General features: G+C 45.4%; 1 protein-coding gene across 1 annotated transcript in view; it reads left to right on the forward strand.

Moving 5' to 3' along the window:
* Positions 1-18,881, forward strand: part of EPHA1 (EPH receptor A1) — a 79,875-nt gene extending 60,994 nt beyond the window's left edge. The window contains exons 7-18 of the mRNA XM_035097046.3: positions 1,105-1,229; positions 1,696-1,855; positions 4,056-4,149; positions 4,265-4,320; positions 6,672-6,794; positions 6,892-7,077; positions 8,118-8,179; positions 9,623-9,832; positions 11,549-11,698; positions 12,806-12,999; positions 13,929-14,084; positions 17,942-18,881. Coding sequence (XP_034952937.3) covers positions 1,105-1,229; positions 1,696-1,855; positions 4,056-4,149; positions 4,265-4,320; positions 6,672-6,794; positions 6,892-7,077; positions 8,118-8,179; positions 9,623-9,832; positions 11,549-11,698; positions 12,806-12,999; positions 13,929-14,084; positions 17,942-18,020 — 1,595 coding nt within the window. The 3' untranslated portion in view covers positions 18,021-18,881. The remainder of the gene's footprint in view (positions 1-1,104; positions 1,230-1,695; positions 1,856-4,055; positions 4,150-4,264; positions 4,321-6,671; positions 6,795-6,891; positions 7,078-8,117; positions 8,180-9,622; positions 9,833-11,548; positions 11,699-12,805; positions 13,000-13,928; positions 14,085-17,941) is intronic.
* The last annotated feature ends 815 nt before the right edge of the window (positions 18,882-19,696 follow it).

A 19,696-nucleotide genomic window follows, 5' to 3' on the forward strand; every position in this document is an offset into this window, starting at 1 on the left:
GAAGTTAAATCAAATGGGAGCGAAAGTATGTGTGAAGGATGCTAGCAAGTTCTGCCCCATGAGTGATATCTACCTATCTCCTGGTCTGCTGCTCTAATGACAGCCCAAATGTGGCCACCTTACTTTGGCTCAGAGAAGGGCAAGCTCAGTGCAGAATTTGTTGTTTAGTCGTGTCCAACTCTTCGTGACCCCATGGACCAGAGCACGCCAGACACTCCTGTCTTCCACTGCCTCCCGCAGTTTGGTCAAACTCATGTTGGTAGCTTTGAGAACACTGTCCAACCATCTCGTCCTCTGTCATTCCCTTCTCCTAGTGCCCTCAATCTTTCCCAGCATCAGGATCTTTTCCAGGGAGTCTTCTCATGAGGTGGCCAAAGTATTGGAGCCTCAGCTTCACAATCTGTCCTTCCAGTGAGCACTCAGGGCTGATTTCCTTCAGAATGGATAGGTTTGATCTTCTTGCAGTCCATGGGACTCTCAAGAGTCTCCTCCAGCACCATAATTCAAACGCATCAATTCTTTGGTGATCAGCCTTCTTTATGGTCCAGCTCTCACTTCCATACATCACTTCTGGGAAAACCATAGCTTTAACTATAGGGACATTTGTCGGCAAGGTGATGTCTCTGCTTTTTAAGATGCTGTCTAGGTTTGTCATTGCTTTTCTCCCAAGAAGCAGGCGTCTTTTAATTTCGTGACTGCTGTCACCATCTGCAGTGATCATGGAACCCAAGAAAGTGAAATCTCTCACTGCCTCCATTTCTTCCCCTTCTATTTGCCAGGAGGTGATGGGACCAGTGGCCATGATCTTAGTTTTTTTTGATGTTGAGCTTCAGACCATATTTTGCACTCTCCTCTTTCTCCTTCATTAAAAGGTTCTTTAATTCCTCCTCACTTTCTGCCATCAAGGTTGTGTCATCTGCATATCTGAGGTTGTTGATATTTCAGAATTTGTTAGGTTTAGCCAATCTGCTGCTAACTGGGCAGAGTCAGGAAAAGCAATGAGATCCAGAGCTTTCACTAAGGGAATGGGGGTGTGGGATGAATTGCTAGCCTGCTGCAGAGAACAGGTTACACTTTGACTATCTCTCCTTTCTTTATGTGCAGTCCCTGGCAAGGTGACTGATCTCATCCTGGCAAGGCGAAATGACAGCAGCCTCTCTGTGACTTGGTCACCGACACGACACCGCAGCCGTAGCTCCGTGAACTATGAGGTTATGTACTTTGAGAAGGTGAGATATGCTCTTCCTTTGCTCAACACCTGCAAACTTCATAAATGTCCTCGTTCCATTTCACAAGTTGTTCAAGTCCTATAGCATATGGGTTTGGAACCTCTGGCCCATGGATTCAGTTTTGCCTGCCAGGCTGTTTCCCCCAAACCACACCTGATATCATATGTGATGTTAGGTGTGGGGCAGGTAGAGATGTGGTTGGATCAGCTGGTCCCTTCAGAAAGCCTCATTGAACTCCCTTCCCCGCACATCAGCTGAAGCACGGGGAGTTCAGTCCTGCTTGGCTGTGATCTCTCCCCGCACCCCCATGGGCCAACTTTGGCAGGTGGGTGGGATACCCTACCTGTCAGTCACCTGATGCCATTATTATGAATTCAGGTGATGGACAGGTGGGTGATAAAGATCTTGCCTGCTGGGCCAGAAAGGTTCCCAACCCTTACTATAGCACAGCCTAATTCTTTTGCAGGGAGAAGAGAAACACTATACTGTCCAGCACCTCCAGGAACCCCAAGTTACTCTGGCAAATCTGCAGCCTGACACAGCTTACCTGATGCGCGTGCGCTCCATCACAGACTCTGTAGCTGGGCCGTATTCCCAGGAACAGGAATTCCGCACTCTTCCACAAGGTGCCTTGATGTCTCACTTCGTTTGTAAAGGAGGGATTCTTGCTAATGGATTTGGGACTAAACTAGATGCAAGGAACAATTCAGACTGGGATTGTGTTGCAAGTGTATGAAGCTAATTTCCCACCCACTCCAAGTTGTTTTTCTAAAGGAAATCACCCCATCCCTGAAGTTGCCGTTTGTGACATTACCTGCCATTACACCACTGGTGTGTGTGGATTTTCATAAGGAAGATAAGGAAAATGGAACAAACTTACACACACACACACACACACACACACACACACACCCTTGCAACTTTTCCAGGCATTATATGGTGGTATTCCCAGGGCCGGCCCGCCAGGGGGGGCGCCGGCCGTGCAGCAGCGGCCTCGGTAGCAGCGCTGCGTGCTAAGCCCTCCTGCCCGCCGCGCAGCAGCGCCCTCGGCAGCCGCACTGCGCGCTGAGCCCAGCCACCCGTCGCGCTGGAAAACGGGGCGCCGGAGGGATCCGTCGCACCACGGCGCCAGAGGTGCTTAAGACGGCCCTGGGTATTCCTGTACAATCTTTTTTACTCAATGGGCTCTAAAACCCTTGAGGTCATCCAGATACTGTCACAGCTTCCTTTTTAAATTGTTTTACTAATATACTGTTTGGTTTTTCTGCATGGTAATTAGAAAGGCTTTCAGATCTGCATTGCAAAACTAAAACTAAATGCAAACGACTTCCCTTTGGAGACTGAGAGCTGTTTCATGCAGCAGTCATATTTGCTGCCTGAAGCTGCCCTCTTTGTTACACCAGCTTCCTGCAATTAATGCATAAAGTGTGTGGGGCAAATCTATGTGCCTAAACTCCTGGAGACAGGAACCTGTAAACCCTGTTGACTGTGTGGCTTTCTAGTGCCTCTTGTTGCTAAATTTATTACTTTCTCTTCACCCACAGGTCCCAGAGCCATAGCTGCCAAGTTTTCCCTTTTCTCGCGAGGAAGCCTATTCAGCATAAGGGAAAATCCCTGTAAAAAAGGGATAACTTGGCAGCTATGCCCAGAGCATGTTACAGCAACTTAAAATTCATGAGAGAAAAAACAGTTAAGGCGAGTCACAAGAATAGGTTGGGTGCTGATAAGATATCAGAGGCCAGGATAAAGAGGTGCATTGACAGCATCCACCAAAAGTTGTAAAGAAGCCAGACGCACCTCTTGTCGGGAGAGAATTCCACAACGTAGAGGCTGTCACAGAGAATGCTCTCTCTCCTCGGCCACTACATCCCCCAAACTTCTGAGGGAAGTAGAACTACCAAGAGGTTCCTAACACCTGAGAGGGTCTGTTGGCACACCTTATGCATTTGCTGTGGCATAAGCATGTGCAACAATCTGCTAAGAACACTGGCTTGTATGAAACTTCTCTGAAACCCATCCACTCCCCAGTGTGGCCCTAGGATAAGATAATTAAGGTCAGCAAAGGCATTTTAGGAAACCAGAACTAAGGATAATGCCAACCATTGTTTTCAAAAAAGAAAGAAAGAAAGAAAGACCAAAATGCACTTTAAAAAATTATCCACACAGCACTCAGTATTGAAAGTGTAATTGGGATCTGGCCAAGCCACTCACTTACTAGTGGTTCCATACCCAACGTAAATACTGAAGAAAGCATTTGGGATAAATTTGGCAGTGACATCATAAGCATACACTTCATAACAGTTCAGCTCCTCAAGTCCTTCCACTGACCTCTTAGATCAGGTATTTATAGATAAAGAGTTTTGATAAATAGGACAGCAAAGAACACCCAGGGCGCTCACTGTTAGCGTTGGGGTTTAATACTCGATCACTTTCTGTGTATATTAAAGCACAAAAAGTATCAGGATTGTGTTTGCCTGGGGCTGACGTGCCTGCCTGGGGAATGGGGTTATGTCACTTATATACATTGTAGGAAACATGTAAGTAGCATTTATATGCACAAAATAGACCAAATAATTAATAGTCTGTACTCTGCAAAATTGGAGGCAAAGGTGGTACATTATTGGACATTGGGCTCTAAGCGTAAATGCCACTTCTTCATTACTTTTCCTTACATCTGGTTGAAACAAATCCCATGCTTTCACATACCTATGCATACAGTTACTCTGAATCTCTATGGAAATCCAGTTATATTTCTGGAGTAGTGAGCCCTGGCTAGGGCGGCCTGGCGCTGGAACGGTGTCTATAACTTGCATTTTGCTCTTGCAGACACTGGGATGCCCTCTGGAGGAGTGATTGTCAGCATAATCTTTGGAGTTCTGCTGTTTATCGGTCTGGTTGTCGGTCTCCTTGTTTGCCGAAGGTAGAGATGGCGGTTCTCGAGGGTGGAGGGAATCCTGGGCATTGTTATTTGGTTTGTTCTGTGCTCTGGATGGCTATACCATCTCTGTTCTGATGTTTATCCTTGTCTGTTTTAGGCACTCTTACCGACGCGGAGCCCGGCGATGCCACAAGCAATCTGGCTACGATCGAGGTGAGCACCTGGAGTCGGGGGAAAGGAGTTCAGAGCCCCAAACTACATGTAACATGCAGACCAGCCAGACGAGGATTAGAGAATATCAAAAGCCACTTTGATGGGGATGGTCAGTAGCACAGGATTGGGGGGACGGACGGACGGACGTGTGTGTGTGTGTGCAGGGAGAGTGGTGATTAACTTTTCCTCAGCAGGTGTACTTCTGCTCCAAATTCCTCCCCTCCTCCATGCTACGTCCCTCAATCTGAAGTCCAGATACATATTGCCAAGCACAAGCTCACACTCAGGCCCACCAACTCTAAGGGGCTGCCTTGTCTTCAGCCTCTTCAATATTTATTGGAAAGGGACCGGGGCCCCTCAGTGTTGAGGGGGCCTGGTGTGCGCCATCACACACATTGTGCGTCGCAGCTTCAACAGGTGGCTCCTTCAGAGTGCTCGGCCTCCTCCAGGCAGCATGACATCACACTGTGACATCACACACACGTGACGCCCCCCCTTTTAAAATATTTTTATTGGTTTTGCAAAATAAATCTCCCAATTAACACAATTAAATTTTATAATCAAACAAGATTCTTCCGAATTTTAGGACTTCCCCCCTCCCCTCCGTGGGTCCTTTATACAGTATATCTTAATCAACTGCATATTATAGTTCATCCAAATTATAATCCTCCAATATATCCAAAGTCTTTGTAACATTGCAAGAGTTATTGAAAGCCTGCCAAGGAGCTCAAGTGATTACAGTGTTCTTTTAAATACAGTCTTTATTTGGCCCCATTCTCTACTGAAGTTTTGGTCTTCCTGATTTCTGGTTTTCCCAGTCAGTCTCGCCATCTCTGCATAGTCAAGTAGTTTCACCTGCCAGTCCACCTTGGTCGGCATCTTATCCTCCGAGTGCAACAATTTATTCCAATCATATTTCATAGCCAGGTTAAAGATTCAGCTTGCAGAGACTATCAGCTGCATACATTCATTCACAGCCAATGAATAAATACAAGTCAGGTTTTTTTTAGTTTTTGTTTTACTTGTAGAGTCTGAAGCCCCTAGGGGTTAGCAACTGATTTTTCCAATAATGGTCAAGTCTCCCATCCTACCAAAAGTTCCAGGGCCATAGTTCTGTCATGTTAGCTTAGTCACATTCATTTCAGCTCTTCTACCAAACTCAACAGCAGGCTCAAGTGCTCTTTCAAGCTCCATCAGGCATCTTATCCTCTTTCCATTTCTGGGCAAGCAGCATCCTTGCAGCTGTGCGACAGGCCACCTCCATCTTGGAGGGAACCTGGTGCCTCTGCTCACACTTGGCAGAAGTCGGGGGGGTGATTTGGTGTGTAGAAATGGGCACTGGGGGGAAAGTTCACTGTGACATTTACTATTCTAATGCAGGTTTTGAGCTGCAGCTATATAACATGTCATTTGAACAGGTAACTTTCAAACCGGGTGCTTGATCAGGGCATGCAGTTCAGGCACTAGGCACTTGACACACACACACCCCATAGTCATCTCTGCAGCAATTTTATTTTATAAAATAAAAGCTGAATATCCAGGCAAGAAGCTCATTCACCACCACCACCACCACCACCACAGCCCATTTTTCCCTGTGTCTATAACCTTGAATGAATTTCCACCTTACTTTTCATCCATGGCTGTTTCCCCCACAATCACCCATCTACAGTGGTACCTCTACTTACGAATTTAATGCGTTCCGAATGCACATTCGTAAGTCAAAAAAAATTGCAAGTCGAATCCCATAGGAATGCATTGGGAGAAAAAAATCGTAAGTCGAAGCAACCCTATCTAAAAATTCGTAAGTAGAAAAAATCCTATCTAAACCGCACCCAAGATGGCGGATGGAGCTCTATTCGTAAGTAGAAACATTCGTAAGTAGAGTTATTCGTAAGTAGAGGTACCACTGTATATTTTTCCTAGCATGGTCATAGGGAAACCACTGCACTCAGGCCTAGTTAGGGCCTCGGATCTCAGGAGATTGGATGATCCAGGCTCATCTTTCCAGCACCTGATGTCGCATGTGGCATTGGGCATGGGAAAATTCAAGGCGCAGGTGCTTCAAAGGAAGAATTAGGAGCACACTCACAAGTGTCCTTTTGTTTCTTCCTTTGCAGGCAAAATTCAGTGCTTTTAAAACTTGGCAACTTTTCCTGTTCTCCTTCAGCTTCAGTACGTTTGCTCTACAGTAGTAGCTTTAGGATGCAACCTTACACAGTGAGATTTACTTTCCCAAGCCAATACATTTAGGACTGTGATGTGGGCTGGGGGAGTTCTTGCGTCTTACTGTACCGAAAGAGCCGCAAAACCTTTGTGCAGAAATCATTTACAGCGATGGCTCTTTATTACAGATGAGATTTGGTTGAAGCCATACGTAGACCTCCAGCCCTATGACGATCCCAGCAGGGGAGCCCTAGAATTCACAAAAGAGCTAGACCCATCCGTTGTCACCATGGAGACTGTTATTGGTGAAGGTGCGTATCATGAGGTTCCTGCTCTTTCTTGTGGTCAGGAGATCCCATTTTTCTATATCCCCAATACTGCTTTTTCTTTCCTCTGAATGCTCCACAGGCGAGTTTGGGGAGGTCTACTGTGGGAATCTGCATTTCCCAGGGAAGGAACGTGTTGTGGTGGCCATCAAGACCTTGAAGTCAACTTACTCAGACTCAACATGGTGGAACTTCCTGCGCGAGGCGACGATCATGGGCCAGTTCAATCACCCCAACATTGTCCGCTTGGAAGGAGTCGTTACAAAACGTAAGGGCTCAGCCATGATGGGGCAGTAGCGCCTGGTGGTGGAATGGGACGGTTTCCGCTACGTGCAATTACCAACAAGTGTGAGGCTTCTGTGAAGGTGCTGGAGCAGCATGTGGGAGCTACCAGATTCAGTCCTTGGCATCACCAATGAGAATAATCATAATCATAATAATTTTTTGTACCCTGCCCGTCTGACTGGGTTGACCCAGCCACTATGAGTGGTTTCCAACATGCATAAAAACATCAAACATTAAGAAGAAGAATAATTTATTATTGGCCAAGAACATTTTCCAACATACTTGGAATTTGTTTCGGCTACGTTGCAATGTAAACATACACACACTGTTCCACTCACAATACAAATAAGCAAAGAAACCCACCCAGAATTGACCTCCCCTTCAGCTGCACATCTACAAATTTAACAATTTAATGGCACAAAGGGGGAAAACTGTTCCTGTGCCTGGCCGATTTTGCATATGAAGACCTGTAGCGACGTCCAGATGGGAGTAAATCTAGCAGATGATGACCGGGATGTAAAGGATCTGCTGCAATTCTCTCTGCAATCTTCTTAAATCTGGTAGCATAGATTGTCTCTATTGTAGGCAAGCTAGCACCAATTACCCTTTCTGCAATTCTTACAGCTCATTGGAGCCTTTTCTTGTCTGTCTTGGAGGCTGTACCATACCAAGCAGTAAGGGAATTACAGAGAACAGTTTCAGTGATGCTTCTGTAAAATTGGATCAACACTTCCTTAAAAAGCTTTCCTACACAGGGCTGCCTTCAGATGTTTTCTAAAGGTTATATTCAATAATAATAATAATAATGGAAATCATCCCTGCCCTGTGAGCTTGGAGGGCTACATATCAGACAATAACTAGGCAAGAGGGACCAGAAGCTTCAAAAGGTTAAAATGTGTTCAAAAGTTTAAAATGACTTTTCTATTTGGATTTGGGGGGGGGGAGCCCAGAGAGCCTCTGCCAACCAGATGGGAAGTAAGGCGAGGGCAGAACTAGTAATTTTATTTTCTTTCTTCTTCCCAGGACACCCAATGATGATTATCACGGAATACATGGAAAATGGGGCTCTGGACACATTCTTACGGGTGAGTCCTTTTTCGTCAGCCACTTAGGCATCGTCGGTTGGTAAAGCTGTATCAGAGCTGTATTGATTCAGAGTGCAGGTGCAGACTCCATGCAGAAGGAAATTCAACCTAAGAAAATGAGCACGTTGGGGAGAGAGAAGGCTCAGCTAGAACCCGCCCCCCCCCTGCCAAATCGTTTTCTATATGCACACTTTTTAAATTTTTGCATGGAGGAGTATTTAGCCATATCATTCCCCAATGCAACTACGAAGTGATGGAGCCTGACCGGAGCTTTACCACCTGAATGATAACTAGGCCCAGAAGAGGAAACTTTTCTCTTTTGTCTGGCAGTGCTCATGGTTTCTGGCTTTGATCCAGGGGCCCCTTTAATGCCTGGGACCAGGGTATCTGAAGGACTGCTTTATCCCATGGGAAACTACGTGGTCTTCCTCAGAGGCCTCTTCTCCGGGTGCCCTTGCCTTCTGAAGTTAGGCATGTAGGACCTTTTCTATAGCGGGACCCTGGTTGTGATGCACCCTATGTAAGAACATAAGAGGAGTCCTGCTGGATCAGACCAAGGGTTCATCTGTAGCCCAGCATCCTGTTCTCAGTGGCCAATCGGATGCCAGGGAGAAGCCCTCAAGCAGGGAATGAGCAAAGTCTCCCCAGAGGTACACCACTGGTGCTCACTTTGTTACGTTTCAGGCATCAGATAAAAATACAGTGGTGCCTTGCTAGACGAATTTAATTCGTTCCACGGGTCTTTTCTTATAACGAAAAATTCGTCTAGCGAATCCCATAGGAATGCATTGATTTTTTTTTTGCCCATAGGAACGCATTAATTGAATTTCAATGCATTCCTATGGGAAACCGCGATTCGCTAGACAAATTTTTCATAAAACGAATTCGTCTAGCGAGGCAACCTCCACTCGAAAAATCCTTTCGTTAAGCGGAAATTTCGTTAAGCAGGGCATTCGTTAAGCAAGGCACCACTGTAATACTATTCTCCCAGCCTTTTAATACAGTTTTCATTTCTATGTTTATATTCTCTATATTCTTCTTGCTACTTTTTCTGCAGTTTTCTTTTAGCTTTATTGGGTGTTTTTTTTTTTACTGTAGAGTAATTTGATGTTTTAATTTATATTAGCCACCTCGGAATGTCTTGCGTCAAACGGCTGGATATTCTTGGGAACCGAGTCTCTTGAGTCATGCCTGCACAAGTTGTGACCCACTGGGCTGAATGTCATCAGCCATGTCCACCAGCCCATCATGAACTCCATAAGCCCCCAGGTTTTGTGGTCTGCCTGGGGACTAAAGTGCAAAGGGCTGGCAGGTCGCAATCCATGACTGTTGTTTGTTTTGGTGGGACACAAGTTGCGGCTATAACATTTCAGTGCCATGGTGATTCCGAAACTGCATTCTTAGCTGTGAAACAAGCGGCTAAGCAGTTTGTTTGTGTTTCAGGAGAACATGGACAAGTTCAGTTCGGTGCAGCTTGTGACGATGCTGCAGGGCATTGCCTCGGGCATGACCTACCTGTCAGACCGCAACTACGTGCACCGGGACCTGGCGGCCCGCAACATTCTGGTGTCTCATAACCTTCAGTGCAAGGTTTCAGATTTTGGTCTTTCTCGGATATTAGAAAACGACGTGGAGGGAACTTACGAAACAAAGGTAAAATTATGAAAACAAGATAAATGAAGTGGGGAGTAGGGCCAGGTAATGTATCAATATATTATCCAAAACTAGTTTGAAGTCCATATCGAAATATTGGCTTCATAGTTTTTGACCTGGCAATATACTGGTGTGTGGGTGTGCTATGCAAAAGTCACAATATGGGAAAAACCGTGAGGTCAGCCAATGCCTCTCTACGTAGCTCCATCCTTATTTCAGACATTGTGATATATCCATATCTGCGATGTTTAGCTGGTGATATATCAAGGCATTGAAAACCAGATATTGCCCAGCCCTAGTAGGAAGCTGCTAGGCGATTCTCCTTACTTCTCTAAGCATGCAAGCAGGTTCCCCTTCACTGTTTAGGGGAGAAGTCCTTTCCAGAACACAAATAACTGGGGCATTTAGCTCAGCTGTTGTGTGAAGGCAACTTTTCCCCCAGTGTGACCTTTGCTCTGTGCCAGCGGAAGACATGCTGCTGTTCGTCTCATAGAGCTGGGCCAAAGCTAGTACACTTAGAACTCCAGAGCCAAATGGCAGGTAACTTTCCGATTGTTTAGACTGGGTGCAGTGGTACCTCTACCTACGAATAACTCTACTTACGAATGTTTCTACTTACAAATGGAGCTCCGTCCGCCATCTTGGATATGGTTTAGATAGGATTTTTTCTACTTACGAATTTTTAGATAGGGTTGCTTCTACTTACGAATTTTTTCTCCCAATGCATTCCTATGGAATTTGACTTACATTTTTTTTCGACTTACAAATGTGTGTTCGGAACGCATTAAATTCGTAAGTAGAGGTACCACTGTATAGTGAAATGCCTGCATAAAGTACTCAAGGGAGTAACACAGACCAAGTCAGAGCATTCTCAGAAATAAAGTTTTATTTTTAAAAAGTACAAAAAAATGGCAATTGAACAGTGGAAAACTTTCCAGGAACTGAGAGGGAAAGAGGAAGGAGGGTCTGTACAACATGACTTTGGCTTCAAAGGAGGCAGAAGGAAAAAGACGGTTGAAGTCTGAAAAGTAGCCAGAGAGAGGAGAACTTAACCAATCCTTTTCAGTTTTGTCAGAGAATGGGCACCAGGGTCCAAGGATATGAAGATGAACATCCAACAGGACCCTGGGTGGAAGGTCTGCCTGAAATCTAACATACTTTAAGAACTGGGATGTGGAGACACAAATAGGGCCAGGACCATTATAGACTTGAGAAGGGAGGGGCTTGATGGAGATGAAAGGATGATGTTGGAAGAGTGATTTCCAGGTGTGAATTAAAATAGGTTTAATGTTTTCCAGTACTGCTAACATCCTACTCTTTACATTAAGTTGGCAATTGATAATATTGGACCTCAAGGGAAGTTGGGCATTTGCCTTCTCAGGAGGTCCAAGTCTAGTTGGGTTGGGGGCTACTCCCTTCTCTATGTCAATAGAGAATTTTGTCAAGAAACCTGGATTTTTGCCCTCTGCATCTTGATAAATTACTTCCCGCTGCAGTCAAACAAAATGGAAACTGTGTGATTCAAGGTTCCAAGGAACACAAGCTTGAGCTCCTGGCAACAACGCCACGTTTTGCTTACTTACTTACGTGTGCGTGTTTCACATATTTTTTCTACCCCAGGGAAGGAGGCAGGGAGCGGCTTTGTAGGCTCCTAGATTGCAGTTGAATAGCCAAACCGTAGTTTCCATTTCACAGTTGCAACCTCTTTTTCAACAGGGTGGCAAGATCCCTATCCGATGGACAGCCCCTGAAGCTATTGCCCATCGAATCTTCACCTCAGCCAGTGATATCTGGAGTTTTGGCATTGTCATGTGGGAGGTGCTGTCCTATGGCGACAAGCCATATGGAGATATGACCAATCAGGAGGTAAGAGGGTCAAGGGAAATGCTTATTGAGCAAGGAAACCACTGCCTCGATTAGCAGAGCTGGAGCTGAATTAGAATGGATCATAATAAAGAACACTTTTCCAGATTTCACCATGGCTCAAAATTCTGTTTCCTACTTTCCTGAAGGGAGCAGCCATAGTTGGGCAGCCCAACTGAGATCCATTAGTCATGAGTTTCTGTACCACATTAACCAATTTGATTAAATCTGCATAGGAGAAAAAACAATGGGTTGCGTCCAATGCTCTGCCAGCATTAATCTGTGGGTGCAGCAAGGCTTCATTTTCTCTTCTCCACACTCTCCCAAATCCACTTTGGAAGATCTCCCAACCCCCTGAAGCTGATTTTGGGGGCATGCAGAGGTTGGAGAGGACAGAGGGCTTATCTACACTTTCCGTCTGCTCTTTCCAGAGACAGGTCCATGCTTAAAAGCTCAGTGTCTGAGCGTGGTTTTGTTTTGCCCCAAGTTTCCCCCACAAAAACCTGCTCTTTAGTGCTCAATTGGAGCAAACATCAATTCGGGCTTTCTGTGGATTGCTGTTTGCTCTGACTGAGCTTTAAAGAGCTCCAGAGGAAAATTGGGTACTCGGACATAGTCCTTGGAAAGAGCAGAGGAAAAGTTAAGTGTGAAGCCCTGAGAGGAAGAGGAAACTGTTGCTACCAGTAAAGCTCAAGTTTTGGATACGGCCCAGCAGTTTAGAAGGGAACCTCACACACTGCTTTCAAATGATGTGCATCTATCACAGTAGAAGCATCTCTCCTTTAAGAAGTATTTCTCCTTCTCAAACATGCAGAAAGGGATGCATTTTCTAAGATGCCACTTGCCATCCATAACTTTTACAGTTCAACCTGTATCGGAATTACTTTTAACAAAAGAATGTGGTGATTGATGAATCGGGGACAGCTTCTTAGCTTATGTTTTTAATGAATTAATCAAATGGGCTAAATGTGGCAGTTCTAATTCCAAAGGATTTCCCAATATTTAGACTTTGCGCTCCTGAGAAAGTGGCCCTCGACTCGTTTCTTTGGTAGCTGTGTTCTAAGGAATGTTTGCCCTGTTCACAGTGATCTTGTGTTTTACCTGGAACAGGTGATGAAGAGCATAGAGGATGGGTATCGGCTCCCCCCACCTGTGGACTGCCCATCCGTCCTTTACGAGATCATGAAGGTGTGTTGGTCATATGACCGGACCAGGAGGCCCCGCTTCCGGGAGATCTTCGCTCAGCTAGAGCACTTCATCTCCAGTCCACATTTGCTTCGAACTGTGGCCGACTTTGACCCCAGGTAAGTGATATGCAGGGAGATACTTAAGGGACAGAGCTGTGTAAATTTGTGCGCATGCACACGGGTGGGCGGGCGCACACACACACACACACACATACAGATAGGGGAAGACTAAAAAAAACACCCCTGAATTCTACATGCTGTCTTACAGTGTTACCTTGGTTTTTGAATGGTTTAGTTGTGGAACAAATTGGCTCCCAAACGCTGCAAACCCGGAAGTAAACATTCCAGTTTGCAAAGGTTTTTCGGAAGCCGAACGTCCGATGCGGCTTCCTTCCGCTTGAGTGCAGGAAGCTCCTGCAGCCAATCGGAAGCTGCGCTTTGGTTTTTGAACAGTTTTGGAACAGATGAAGTTCGAGAACCAAGGTACCACTGTATTTATATATATTATTTGTTAGTCGCTTTTCTTACCAAGTAATCCAAAGTGGCTTTCATTAAAACAAATTAAAAACCAACATTAAAAACCTAAAAACACAAAGGCAGGACCAGAGGTCCCAGCCCACTAAAAGACGCAATGCCACCCTTCAAATTCAAGGCCCAAAGCTCTGGAGAAAAGGATTTGCCTGGCACCTAAAACTGGATAAATATGTTGCCAGGCCAAATTATGCATAGCTGGATAATCTCTTTTGTTTTGGCCTGGCTTATTCCCTGCATGCTGAATTCTGTACACACCATCACATTCTGTGCTTTTGGAGCACTTCTGCAGAATTGTACCCTGCCCTTAAATGTGTGCGTGGCATCAGTGCCAGCCTGTGTTGCAGCAAGTGCCATGCTAGCCTAGGCGTTTAGCAGTGGGCATGGGACGCCATAAACGCCCCCTGGGTAAAGGGTAGACATTTCTCTCCAGCTCCATAAATGAGCTTGTCTTTTTATGAACCGCATTCATTTTAAGTGTCGCATCAAGTCTGAAAATGCCTATCAATCCCTAGGGTGACGCTCCGCCTCCCCAGCTGCAGTGGCTCCGATGGGATTCCTTATCGGTCTATCCCAGAGTGGTTGGAATCCATCCGCATGAAGCGCTACATCATCAACTTCCGCACTGCCGGCCTGAACACTATGGAATCCATCCTGGAGCTTTCTGCCGAGTAAGCACTGGGCACCCTGAATTGTGGATTCTGCTCTTCCATGGCAGAAGAGAGGAGAGGGAAGGGAGGACATGCAGTTGGTGCCACCGTGTCTATTGCACCTCCCCACAGCATACAAAGACATTCAGGAACATGGGCGGTGCTGTGGTCTAAACCACTGAGCCTCTTTGGGCTTGCTTATCAGAAGGTCGGTAGTTCAAATCCTTGCAATGGGCTGAGCTCCCGTTGCACTATCCCAGCTCCTGCCAACCTGTTGTTGTTTAGTCGTTTACTCATGTCCGACTCTTCGTGACCCCATGGACCATAGCACGCCAGGCACTCCCGTATTCCACTGCCTCCCGCAGTTTGGTCAAACTCATGTTCGTAGCTTCGAGAACACTGACCAACCATCTCGTCCTCTGTCGTCCCCTTCTCCTAGTGCCCTCAATCTTTCCCAACATCAGGGTCTTTTCCAGGGAGACTTCTATTCTCATGAGGTGGCCAAAGTATTGGAGCCTCAGCTTCACGATCTGTCCTTCCAGTGAGCACTCAGGGCTGATTTCCTTCAGAATGGATAGGTTTGATCTTCTTGCAGTCCATGGGACTCTCAAGAGTCTCCTCCAGCACCATAATTTAAAAACATCAATTCTTCGGCTATCAGTTTTATATATTTTGTAAGGGAATAGTTAGGGCCAGAAGCGCCACTGGGTAACTTAAAACCCATTCTCTTAGGGTTCTGTAAACCTCATACGCAGTCCATGGGACTCTCAAGAGTCTCCTCCAGCACCATAATTCAAAAGCATCAATTCTTCGGTGATCAGCCTTCTTTATGGTCCAGCTCTCTCTTCCATACATCACTACTGGGAAAACCATAGCTTTAACTATACAGACCTTTGTTGGCAAGGTGATGTCTCTGCTTTTTAAGATGCTGTCTAGGTTTGTCATTGCTTTTCTCCCAAGAAGCAGGCGTCTTTTTATTTCATGACTGCTGTCACCACCTGCAGTGACCAAGGAGCCCAAGAAAGTAAAATCTCTCACTGCCTCCGTTTCTTCCCCTTCTATTTGCCAGGAGGTGATGGGACCAGTGGCCATGATCTTAGTTCTTTTGATGTTGAGCTTCAGACCATATTTTACGCTCTCCTCTTTCACCCTCATTAAAAGGTTCTTTAATTCCTCCTCACTTTCTGCCATCAAAGTTGTGTCATCTGCATATCTGAGGTTGTTGATATTTCTTCCGGCAATCTTAATTCTGGCTTGGGATTTATCCAGCCCTGCCTTTCGCATGATGAATTCTGCATAGAAGTTAAATAAGCAGGGAGACAATATGCAGCCTTGTTATACTCCTTTCCCAATTTTGAATCAATCAGTTGTTCCATATCCAGTTCTAACTGTAGCTTCTTGTCCCACATAGATTTCTCAGGAGACAGATGAGGTGATTAGGCACTCCCATTTCTTTAAGAACTTGCCATAGTTTGCTATGGTCAACACAGTCAAATGCTTTTGCATAGTCAATGAAGCAGATTTTTTTCTGGAACTCTCTAGCTTTCTCCATAATCCAGCGCATGTTTGCAATTTGGTCTTTGGTTCCTCTGCCCCTTCCAGCTTGCACTTCTGGGAGTTCTCGGTCCACATACTGCTTATGCCTGCCTTGTAGAATTTTAAGCATAACCTTGCTAGCGTGTGAAATTAGCGCAATTGTGTGGTAGTTGGAGCTTTCTTTGGCACTGCCCCTCTTTGAGATTCTTTGGGACTGCCCTTCTTTGGGATTGGGATGTAGACTGATCTTCTCCAATCCTCTGGCCACTGCTGAGTTTTCCAAACTCCCAACCTAGCAGTTCAAAAGCACACCAGTGCAAGTAGATAAATAGGTACTGGTGTGGCAGGGAAGTAAATGGCGTTTCCGTGCACTCTGGCTTCCATCACGGTGTTGCTTTGTGCCAGAAGCAGTTTAGTCATGCTGGCCACATGACCCAGAAAGCTGTCTGTGGACAAACGCCATCTCCCTCACCTGGAAAGCGAGATGAGCACCACAACCCCATAGTTGCCTTTGACTGGACTTAAGCATCCAGGGGTCCTTTTACCTTTACAAAGAAATTCATATGCACAGGATCAGCAAAAGAATTCTAACAACTTCCTCTCTCTGCCTGCCTGCCAATGCCTTAACTACCACATTTGCACCTCTCTACAAGCACTTCTCATTAAAGCTGTTCTTAGGGTTGCCAGCTTTTCTCACCCTGCTCTCTTTTATCTGGGTTCCCTGCAGACATTGAGCAGATACCGCAGTTTTTCCTGGTACAGAGGCCAAGCGACCAGGAAAAGGTTTCATGTGCTAACTTTCTCTGTGTTAAGCTATAATTCAAGGACGAGAGGAGGGCCAATAAAAGGCCAAAATCCTGGCCAGAAGACGGGGAGAGAGAGAGAGAGAGAGAGACACTCTCCTTCTGCTTGTAAAGACAAGAGTGAGATCGATCCTTGTATCTAGCTCATGATTGCCCAATGGAGTCTGTTGCTGTGGTTGAAAAGCAGGCAGAGAGCCAACAGCTTAAGTCAGAGCATAATCAGAAAGAGTCACAGTGATGCTTTGTTGGAGAGCAGAGAATATGTGAGTTAAGAGCAGGCCTGGTTAACCTTTGGCCTTCCAGATGTTGTCAGACTCCCAGCTGCTGTCAGCCCCAGATAGCATCGACAAGGGTGATGGATAATGGGAGTTGAGAGTCCAACAACATTGGGGGGGGGGCGGCAAAGGTCCCCCAGCCCTGAGCTAGAGCCATCTCCATCACTATCTCATTTTGTATGTGGGCTCAAACAAAAGAAAAAAATTCCTTCTAGCAGCACCTTAAAGACCAACTAAGTTTTTTATTTTGGTATGAGCTTTCGTGTGCATGCACACTTCTTCAGATACACAGTACCTGTATGTGGGCTGATAGTGAGGCTGAAAGCAAGCAGGGGGTGTCCCCCCCACTTCAGAACTGAAGGTGGTTTGAATAGGGCAATTTACCTATTCATTTATTCCCTCCTGCCTCACAGTTGACTCTGGTGAAACAGGTTTTATAGGTTTCTGTAAGGCTTCAAAAATCTGCAAAAGGTGGCCAGAGAAGACAGCAAGATAAAAAAAATCCTAGCAAAGGTTTACCCAAGAACGGATTTCAATGGGACCTCCTCCCTAGTGAGCAGGCATAGGATTCATTGGGGACATTGGATATGTAAGAAATATTTGCATAAGTAATAAGCATCGCCTGCTATTAAGAGCATAAGATAAAATCACTAACGCATACCAAAATACTGGACACATATGAAAATAATCATATGGACCCAAGGAATTTGCATCAGCATACCAAAATTCACATGAGAGTTAAGATAACTGTTGGCATCCATCACACTGCTAAGGAATTGTTGCTTTGTGTAAGATTGTATTTGTGCATCTTAGTATATTTAGTTTTACGGATGATATACTATGCTTTAGCAGACTGACACTTTTGCAGGTTCTGCCAATAGTTTTGCGTTGCGCTTGCAGTCTTACAAATTCAGCTTCCTTGAAGCTCTGCTCTTTTATCACCTTCCCAGTGAATTAACATGCCTTTTTGGGGATCTGTCATAACACCTCCAAGCACTCTAAAATATGTTGTCTGACTCCCAACTTGCAAAGAGTTTTGCCAGATCCACCTTGTGAGACAACAACTGGAAATGGTGATATTTCTGAGCTGGGTCCATGCCTTGAGCTCAGCTGAATTTCTAGGAATGGACTTTGGTAGGGCAGGCAATAAGTGGTGGGGAAAGAGGTTTCTTAGGGTGCTACAGCTTTATGAAACCCAGTCTCAATCTCTCTTCACCTGCTAAACAAGGCAGCTAATCTTCCTCCCCTCCTGTTTTTTCCCAAGGGACTTGAAGCAAATGGGTGTGACTCTTCCTGGCCACCAGAAGCGTATTCTGTGCAGCATCCAAGGCTTCAAAGAATGATGGGGGTCTTGCATCACCAAGCTGTCACTGGACCCAACGCCACAGAGCCCAGCAGAACAAGGAGAAGAGAAGGGGAACGGGCTGAGCCGATCTTGCAGTGGTGCTGCAAGCATCGGCCTGGGGCTCTGAGAGTTGATGGCAGAGTCTGCAGCATGTGCAGCACAAACATTCCTTGTGCCCCATAGTGCACAGGTTGGGACTTGAGCTTCCCAACGCAGAAAGCAACACTCCACGAGGCTCCCTGCAGATACCACGCCAGAAAAGTGGCCAACGCTTAAAATGCAAACTCCACGCTTCTCTCTCATTTTCTGTCTCGCCACCTCTTGTTTCATTCTTGTGCTTCTACTCCAGCAGCAGCAGCCACTCTGCCCGTCGCATTTCATAGTGACTAAGGAAGCAAGGTGTACTTAAAATTATAAGTAGAGCTGAAACCATTCTGCCGGCAAAGCCATATCTAGCAATAAGGGGCCCCTTCAAATGCAAAAGTTGTGCTTGAAGACTCAGGGATTTGGGGGGGGGACGGGACTTGCCATTGTTTGCACAGTTGATGGAGCCAAGACTGCCTACCTTGTACCTTAGCTCAGTGGCCTGGACTTGCCTTTATCACACAGCATTAGATCAAATTTACACTGCTCCCCTTGTTGCTTATGTGTCTTATTTTCTCTCCTGGAGCCCAGTCCTAAGAACAAAAATGGCTTGTTTACAGTTAGGCACCATATGCTCCAGAGAGCTTTGCTTCCTCAAGTTGAGGATGTTGCCTATATATATTTAAAATAGCAGGATGGGGAGGTGAGAAAGAAAACCCGGACCTGGGGTTGTGTGTTGTATATATGGTTTTGTAAATAAAAGTATCCAATCTGTGCCATGACTTTTATTATATACGGATCAGCCCCTTATTAAGTCAACTGTCTATTGCATTCCACAAAACTTAAAAGCACGGCTTTCTGCCTTCTCAAAGGAGGGAGAATTACCTCTAACATAAAGTTACCCTTATATGATTACAGCTTTTTAAAAAACGAAACAAAATTATAGCTACCTTTGCTCCTTTTTGAAGAAATATTCAAGGTTACCGAAAAGCATCTGAGTAACTTGGAGATGAAAAAGAGTGCAGGGGTCCTTTGCCTTTTAGTGGGTGTGTTGAAGAGGAAAAATTAACAGCATTGTTTGTCATGCCAGGCAAGTTTGGGACATTTTTGTTTGATATGTTGATGTCAGTTTAAAAATACTGCAGAAACCAGATTGGCCCAATTTAACATACCCAGGGCAGTTGAACTAGAAAGGTCTTATTGAAACTGTGTGTGTGTCTACCCACCACCACTTACAGCTCAGGGACTCTATCAAAAGCTTCTGCTGGACTAATGGGATCAACTTGAAACAAGTGCCCTCCAACAAAAACTATTGTCATGCATGTTTACCATCTGCATAACTCTTCCAAAATTACATCTAACAGGACCCCAAGCAGAAGTATGAGAGATCTTTCCAGGAAAGCCTGCTGAAAAGATTGTGTCAGAGAGCAAAGTTCAGCTGGTTAAGTGTTAGCAGCATTAGACCTCCCACTCAGCAGATGGCTTCTGCTACCAATTTCCTTCCCAACCTCCAAAACACGAAACCTGTTCATTTGCTCCAAGCTACCATTTTCTATTTTTTATTGGCTGTATAGTTTCTTGTAACCTTCA

Source organism: Zootoca vivipara, chromosome 15 (assembly GCF_965207765.1).
Source record: "Zootoca vivipara chromosome 15, rZooViv2.hap1.1, whole genome shotgun sequence".
Taxonomy (NCBI): domain Eukaryota; kingdom Metazoa; phylum Chordata; class Lepidosauria; order Squamata; family Lacertidae; genus Zootoca; species Zootoca vivipara.